Below are 9,031 nucleotides of genomic sequence, written 5' to 3'. Positions count from 1 at the left end.
CGCCCTATGATTTTGATTTGGATGATTGATAGATAAAAGAAAAATAGAAAAACAAAAACATTGCCCACTGCGATGTCGTGGCAGACATGCCTCCTAGTCCAGAAGACCACCAGGAGAACATCAGGATCAGGTTCGATCTCTCACTACATTTCTAGCGCAAGTAATAGCATCAGGACGAGAACCTCAAAGAAAAACGACTATACGGAAGCACCAGGCAAAAAGATTAACGCGGAAAATTTTAATTCACGCGTACCATCAGTATCGGTAAAAATTCCACCCATTAATGTAATCGTGGATGAAGCTAATCATCCCTATACAGTCCTCCATGATATCTTAAAAATTTCTGCCCGTTATAACTGTAGATGGCTATCGTCAAATTATCTTTAGCCTAGAGAAGCAAGGTAGCAAGCCAGCGAGTCACTTCCTTACTTAGTCGCTTCTTTTAAAACTCGATCTTCTGCTTTCAGTTTTCTTTTTACAATATACCTTGAATTCAACGCATTTTACATGCAATGTTTTCAGCTGCATTTGGATTTAAGTATACAAAGGTTTTTTGTTTTAAATACAAATTAATTAAAACATTTTATTTATTTTTCACAATTGTAATTTATAACTTCTAAAATTAAATAATAATTGTAGGCCAAACACGAAAAATTAGAGTAATTTTTAATTTATAGAGGTTCTATCATATATACTGAACCATTAAAACCTCTGACATTTCTAAGCTTTTTAGAACTCTTTTGAAAACTTTTTTTAAACAATTTTGGTTGTGATTTCTTAATCAAAAAATAAGTGCTATTAGGTCTCCAGAACAGCAATTTCAAAAATATTCAAATCCTTAATAGTTGAGATATTTTAAAATTGTAGTCATCAGTATATTGAATAATTCGAAATTTAAAGCTATTTAAATATGTAACCATTTTTTAATTGGAAGTATTCCATAATTTTAGATTGAAATGTTTCAAATGATTTAGTTACAAATTAAAATCGTATAAAGTTGCAGGATTAGAAATGAAATTCGGTTAATACTTGAATAGTTATTTTAAAACTATTAAAATCGTATAAATTCAGATAAATTTGAAAGGATGACTATTAAAAATTAGGTGTTCTTGAAAGAAATGAGCAAATGTATCATTTAAAAAGTTATTTAAGAGGGTGTTTTTCAAGTTTCATTTATTTTTGATAATGTGGCACCCCCACAAATTAATATTTTTTTTTGTAAGAAAATAACGCCTGATTTTTGTGAAAATTAAAAAATATATATTTAAGGTTCGCTCAAGGTCATTTTTGCTCAAAGTATTTGTTCTTGAATAAATTGACTCTTATCGTTTCGGGTTTCGTTCGGTCACTCATGGATTGTGTTTTTCCTACAAAACATTGAAATATGATTTTTGCACGTTTATAAAATTATAATTAAAGGTCACGCAGGGTAATTTTCTATGCAAAATATTGATTTATAAAGAATATTTGTCAAACTACATAAAAACAAAATACAAAATACATACAAAATTGTCATACAAACCTAAATTGTATTTACGGAAAAAAGGGAATCATTTTAAAATATATTTAAAAATACTGATATATAATTTATATTTTTAATTTTATACCATATGACGTACGTAAATATTTCGAGTAAGCTGTATCAATTATAATTGTTTAAAGTTGATTTTAAAATATATTTTATGGAACATGATATTCGAAAATATATACGAGGACTTGATTGGACAAATAGTCTGAAAAATCCATTGAAGAACTATATATAGATATTGTACTAAAAGTTTGATCAGTGTTTGCGTACCAATCTATTATCTGTTGCAAAAATTGTGGACAAGGATTATACTGTCATTTTCACTGAAATTAGTGCGGAAGTGAAGACCAAAACCGGAAGTGTAAGACTTACCGCGAAACACGAAGGTGATTTATTTTTTATACGTCCAAAACCCGATGTCGCGCGTGATAAAAAGAGGGAGACTGTCAAGACGCACAAACGGCTAGGTCACTTAAATCAGAGAGACATGAACCTTATGATACAAAACGAGGTCGTCACAGGACTTGATTTTAGGGTTGATCCTAGCTGTCAACTATGTGAATCCGGTAAAATCACCCGAAACCAATTTCCAAAAGAAAGCCAAGGAGCATCTTCTCTTCTCGAAATCGTCCACACTGACCTGTGTGGCCCCACGAGAACAACTTTACTTGGTGGAGCACGGTAACTCCTGACATGTACAGATGCCTACATCCGTTGGACTGAGCACAACCTACTTCGCAACAAAACGGACGTAATCTCAAAGTTATTGTAATACAAGAACTTCGTTGCGACGCAAACTGGGTTAAAGATCAAAGCACTTCAGTCCGACAACGGTACTGAGTTTGTCAACTCAGGCATTGGCCGAATTTTGAAGCAATCAGGAATGAAGAATCGATTAACAGCACTCTGGGAATGGAAACACCACACGAGTAATGGACAAGTAAGCGGCCTGATTTAAGACACTTAAGAAAATTCGGCGTTACTGCGTATTGTCTCGATAAGAGTCCAAACAAGGACAAACTAAAACCACATGGAATTAAATACAGCACGTCCTTCCAAACAGTACGATACTGTACAAGTAGATGCTCCTGTCAACGCTGAGGACCAACTGCCTGCTGACTCCAGTGACGAACAATTTCTCAGACGGGATGAGAATACTGACGTCACAGGTTCGCTGCAGGAATCCTGTATTGCCTCAAATGCCTGCGAAATCCCATTGCAGCAGGCCCTGTCTGGCTCTGACAGCGACGAGTGGGAAGATGCCATATACGAGGAGATTAGGCGTCTCATGCTAAACGAAACATTTGATCTAGTCGATAGACCAACAAATGAAAAGGTGATAAAGTGCCGGACTGTTCTTAGGAATAAATATGGTTCCGACGAACAACTGAAACGAAGAAAAGCACGCGTTGTGGCGAAGGGTTTCGCATAACAACCTGACTTATATTTTTTCGAAACCTTTGCTCCTGTCGCCCGTCTCAGTTAACTCAGATTATTTATTGCACTGTCAGCAAAATTCAATCTCAAAATAAATCAACTAGGCATCGAAACGGCTTATCTGAATGTTAAAATAGACAACTTGGTTTACATGGAAAAGCCTAATCTATTGGAGAAAATGCTTGAAAAGATGGTACACCAAGACAGCGATCCTGAACTTTCCAAACGAGCCAACGAAATGCTAAAGATCGCCGATGGAACGTCTAAAGTATGCAAGTTAAATAGAGCCCTATATGGTTTACAACAAGCCAGACGCCAGTGGAATACAAAATTGAACTCGATTCTTCAAAAAATTAGATTGAAACCAACAGGCGCAGATCCATGCGTTTACACTGTCAGAAACGAAACCACCTTTCTTGTGGTTTACGTGGACGACATTTTGATCGTTTTAAACAGTCCAGCAAGGTAGAGTGAAATCAAGCAAGAACTTTCCAAATGGTTCAAGGTGAAGGGCCTCGGAGAAGGTCGGTATTGCTTAGGAATGGAGATCACACGAGATGAAGAAGGCATAATCTTACCTCAAACCGCTTATTTAAAGGATGTTCTTCGAAGGTTTCAGATGAACGAGAGTAAACCCGCAAGCACTCCACTCGCAATTGGCACTAAGTTAACGAAGGGATAAAATGATTGAAGGAATGAAGAAATATTTCCCTTTAGAGAGTTGGTTGGAGCTCTAATGTACGCTGCATTGGGAACACGCCCAGCCATAGCACACGCCGTCAGTGTGCTCGGACAATTCAATAGTCATCCAAACCAAAAGCCTTGAAATGCTACATCGATGCAGATTGGGCCAACTGTGTCATAGATAGACACTCCTACACTGGTTCAGTGTTCATCTTCAGCGGAGCGGCCATATCATGGGAGTCATTAAAACAATGCAACGTGGCCCTCTCGTCTACCGAAGCCGAGTATATGGCTATCACTGATGCCTCCAATGAAGCCATATACGTCATCAAGTTCCTAAAGGATTCAGGACATCCAAAGCTTGCCATGCAGTTGTTTTTAATGGCAAACTAGGGGCTGGTAAACTCGCCGAGAATCCAGTACATCAGCGATTCCCAAACTGCTACCCTAGGTAGGGTGGCTATCCGACGGTAAGGGGATGCCGGGCTGGGCCGGGTATCTCGGTAGGCTCCAAGGCAGGGTCCCCGCTGTGAGCATGGGACTACTTTTGTTCACCTAGCATGAATGCCTTTCATTGCTCTGAGATTGAGACATGTTACAATAACTGAAGTTATAAAGTTATAACACAATTAAATTTAAATAAGCTGAATCAATTTCGTGATATAATTTTAGAAATATGAAAAAAAAGTTCATAAAATTCGGTTAATATTTTCACCAAATTTGTCCAAGAAAATACATTACTGGAGCACTTTGCAGCGAAACAAAAGTGCAATAACTTTTGAAGTTATTAACCAATTTCTTTCTATCTTTTTCTAATGTTCTATTCATAATCCAGAAAATCTGACGCTGCCTACTAATGAATATTTTACTAAATTTTCAATTTTTCCTAATCGACTCTAATGGGAAGGTCGGGCGCGACAAACCAGCACATGCCCGTATCACAGGCTGTCAAGTGTTCCTTCTAGGATTTAAGTATTATGAAAAAAATTTGAGGGTGGCGACCCTACCACTCCCTAGAAAGAGCGAAAAAAGTTTGGGAATTAATGCAGTACATCACTCCAGGTCCAAACACATTGACGTAAAGCATCATTTTATACGTCAAGTATTGAAGGAACACCCTGTTGACCTAACTTACTTGCCTACCGAAAAGATGGTAGCGGACATATTAACAAAAGGTTTGCCCGGACCTAAGCACATGGAGTGCATTTCTGGACTTGGATTGTCATCGGTCAAGCTACTCTAGGGCGCAACTTGAAGGAGAGTGTGATAATTTGCAATTCGCGCCCTTTCTGATGCGGAAATAGATGTCACCACCGTATCCTTTTCTTTTAACTGCATTCGTATAATCATTATTGTGCAAATCGTGACACTGATCACTCATAGTCCATTAATGTAATTGTTTTCATAATAAATCGAGAGCTCGTATTGTACTCATGTTTGTGATTGACCGCCTGCCCGCTGTTGTACTCTCTATTAAGTATCATTAACAATGATAATAAATTAATTAAATAATTAATTTTTCAAATTTTATTAATTTTCCATCTCACTCGAAATGGAAATTAGACAAAAATTTCAGAAAAAATCTGCCCGCTTTGCGGGCACATCCTCATCACGCGCTGCTCGCAAGTTTAAGCGCGCCTAGGGCGCGCGACGATTGCATCTCGTGCTTCGCGCTCGATAATGGGTTACCTTGCGCTTTGCGCTCGGGTATTTATTGTTGGCATTTGGAATGCTTAATTAAAACTTTATCAAAAAGATCTCTTTTAGATGGCAGTATTTATATGCGACTTCATATTCTGAATTGTCTACTTAATTAACCCTTAAATGACACTGAGGGTTCAATGGACCCGAGCCAATTTTCAAACGAATATAAAACTATGATGCAAGCGGAATTGGGCTCAGTCACTCCATCTAGCGTTAGTTGAGATGTCAAACTATATGTTAGAAACGAAGCAGAAGGTCAGTGTATCGTTAGCTGATTTGGAGAGCGCTTCAAAAATAGGCTGGGGCCCAAAGTACCCGGTGTACCGACAGTGTACATTTTTATGAAAAAAAGTGAAAATTTATGTAAGTATATTTTGCATAGATCGTGAATATCAATCGTAAGTATTACTGCCATAGTGAAAAAAATGTTATTCGCGAATAAAGTGTTTTTTTAAATAAATAATGAAAGAAGTATTGCCTATAATTTGCGAAGCCGCAGCTTCAGAGATCAGCTGCAAGAAGACGACGTCGATGAAGAAGCAATTGGTAGACAGTCTTCAGGCAAGGAAGATAATGTTGAAGACGATGGTTATCATCAGACAGATTCTGGTTCTTTTTTTTAATAAAATATGTAAAAGTAATATTAAAAAAATTTTTTTTCCATTAATTTTCCATTAATTTTTTTTTAAAGAGTACTATCTTATATATACAAACCCTAATTTTTAACTAAAAATATTTAAAAAATTTTAAATTACATCTTTTTTTTTGTAAAAACCGCGTATTTTTTTATTTTTTCGTAAATTTCATTATTTTTCGAAGTGTTACAAATATAATTCAACTTCATATACAAACTTATTCTTTAGAAGAGATATTGAAGAATGCCCAAACAAATTTATAAACAAAAATATTAAAAATTCAACTTTTTACAACAGTTTAAAAACGCTGGGGTCCAAAAGACCCCGAGTGTCAGCTATGCTTTTTTTTGGATGTGTCTCATTTAAGGGTTAAGTATAGTCAAAGATTAAGTTTCTCAAATCTCTGTAAGCTTTGAGGTACACATTTTCATCGTGACACTCGCCCTGCGCGCTCGATTTCCGACAAACATTTGTAAACAGGTTTTATTGAATCTTTTTTTCTCTCGTAACTTTCGTCGTTTTTTCACAAATGTTTACTTTATTTTTTTTATTTTAAATGTTATTTTTTACAAATAAAACAAAATTACGCATCCTATCCAGAAGTGATTCTTAAAGAAATTGTAGATCATTTTTGGGATAACAATTTTTGTTGATTCGTCTTTTTTCGTATTCTACATAGTTTGTCCACAAAATGGAATTTTTTATTTTTCATAATTTTTTGTGCAATCAAAATTTGAATTTTCTATTTTTCAAGAAAATCCAAAAATTTGTTATGATAATCTTATAGAGCTTTCAAAAAGAAATGTTTTTCTTCTCTTGACTTTTTTTAATGTCGTGCATTTTTTGGCTTCAAATTTTGATTTTCGGTTGACTTAATAATTTTGAAAAAGCTATAACTCTGAAAATTTTGTTTTTATCAAAAAAAGTCATGAGGATAAATTGTTTGTTCTTTTTAGTACTATAAATATCCGTACATAGAATTTCCAAATTCAGAAAAAAGTGGTATCCAAAATTTTCAAAATGCGCTCACTTTTTGAATTTTTATCAAAAATGGCTGGTTAACGAACTCGTCCTTTCTTTTAGGACCAAAAAAAAGTGTGCCAAAAATGGATTTAATCCGTCGATTTTTTCGAGAGTTATCGTGTTTACCGATAAACGGACGGACAGACAGACAGACGCCATCGTAAAAACCTGATTTTCGGATTCAGGGGGTCTCAAAACGTGGAGCGTTGAGAAACAGTGATATCAAATTTACTTTCTCAATCATAAATGATGAGTACGTAAAAACGCAACTTTCTTGCATTACTCAAATTGAATATTACTAACAATAACAATAAATTATTTAAACAATTAATTTTTCAACTTTGATTAATTATCCACCTCTCACTAATTAGAAATTGGACAAAAGGTTGCAAATTTTTTAAAAACCGCAACTTTCTAGCATTGTCCTCTGTGACGAAAATATAAAATCTCAAACCAAAATTCTCTTAAAAATGTAATGCTGAGCATTTATGAAAAACGAACTTTAAAATCGGTTAAGAAATACGACCTGTGGGCAATTATGTACAGTAAATTCCTATTCTAGATCACTGTGGTCGATACGAGAGTTAATCGACTCGATTCGAGTGCGCACGCAGCAATAAAAAATCAATCGTATCTTTTAAACAAAGAGAACGATGTGGCTCAAATTTGGTCAAAGTTTTCCTTGAACATCAAGAAGCAACTTTGCCACTAGAACTTTTTTGTCCGCTAAACTTCCATGCAGACTTTTTCCCGTCAAAATTTGAGGAAACGATTTTTGAGGAATCTACGCGCTCAATTGTTGACAAAAATATTTCAGTTAATAATAGTAAAAAAGTATATTTTAAGACCACGTCTGTTTCGTTAAAACCTTTCTTCCTCAAATTACCAGTATAATCAGAGCTATTTTCCATTTGCTTCGCAAACTCTTGATAGAAATTTTGCGTTATTTCGGACAAATCATCTATCCTTTTGTCCTTGTTTTGCAGAATCTTGCTGACAAATAAATTCATACATTTTTTTAAATCCCTTTCAGCTCGTGTTTTATGTATAATAGCTATAAGTTCGTGATTTTCAAGTTTGATTTTGTCGAGGTCATGATTGTTTTTTAACAAATCCCTCAAAAGTTCGTCATTTCCTGAACATGCATACATTATTATTTGTTAAATATTCTTTTTGTTTATATATTTTAAATCTTTAATGTAAAAATATTACCTCTTAATGAAGGCTTTCGGAATACAGAAAGGTTGATTAGCTTTGTCTTCTTGTCTTGTTGGCGCCTTTTTTCTATTCTATTTGTATTTTCACTGAAACGAAAGCAGTTTAGAAATAAACGCGTGTGTCAAAATTCGAAAATTCAAAATGGCGGATCCAATATGGTGGACGAAAATACAAAAAACGGCTCGATTTGGATCAATCTTGGTACTTACGGGTTTTTGGAGTCGCTGATTCAGAATTTGAAGTCAAAATTCAACAATTAAGGAGTTTTTGACAAGAAGGCGACAGGCGCTCGAGAACGAGTAAAAGCATTGTCCAGGCTGTGACATCAGGTATCAAAAGTGAAATTCGAAATTTGAAAAAACCAAAACTATATTTAGATAGCTCTTGAAAAATGAACCTGAGTCTCTATTTACAGTTTTTTTCTCGGGCTGCAGATTTTCCAGTAAATAAATAAAAACTGACTTTTTTTAATTGAAAAAATCATGTTTTTTCACATTCAACTCGCCGTAAGTAATTCGTTTATCAACTAATTAACAAATTTCTTTTTGAGTTTTATTCGTGACACTCTAGCGGAGGCTACAGTGTCCAAAAAGGGTAAAAAATTACTTTCTAATGTTTTGTTTTTTAATCCGAATGAAAAACCACGTTTTTAGACATTCACATTAAAAAAGTGAGCGAGGAAGTTTGAGCTACGACAAACTTCAAGCGAACGAATTTTCCACCAATGTATTGGCCAACTTTTTGGAAAATCTCAATTCGATTTGATTTTTAGTTCCATAATTACAGCGAGTTTATTACGAGC

At 35.0% G+C, this 9,031-nt stretch overlaps 1 protein-coding gene across 3 annotated transcripts in view; it reads right to left on the bottom strand.

Annotated features, from left to right (window-relative positions):
- LOC117182210 (rab5 GDP/GTP exchange factor) overlaps positions 1-9,031 on the bottom strand; it is a 52,729-nt gene that overhangs the window by 38,937 nt on the left and 4,761 nt on the right. For all 3 annotated transcript variants that reach the window (XM_033375276.1, XM_033375277.1, XM_033375275.1), the window contains exons 2-3: positions 8,224-8,315; positions 7,898-8,146 (exon numbers count right to left, since the gene is read on the bottom strand). In XM_033375276.1, the coding sequence (XP_033231167.1) occupies positions 7,898-8,146; positions 8,224-8,315 (341 nt within the window). The remainder of the gene's footprint in view (positions 1-7,897; positions 8,147-8,223; positions 8,316-9,031) is intronic.

This window comes from Belonocnema kinseyi, chromosome 10 (genome assembly GCF_010883055.1).
Source record: "Belonocnema kinseyi isolate 2016_QV_RU_SX_M_011 chromosome 10, B_treatae_v1, whole genome shotgun sequence".
NCBI classification, from domain to species: Eukaryota; Metazoa; Arthropoda; class Insecta; order Hymenoptera; family Cynipidae; genus Belonocnema; species Belonocnema kinseyi.
This window is presented reverse-complemented; position numbering and strand designations above follow the sequence as displayed.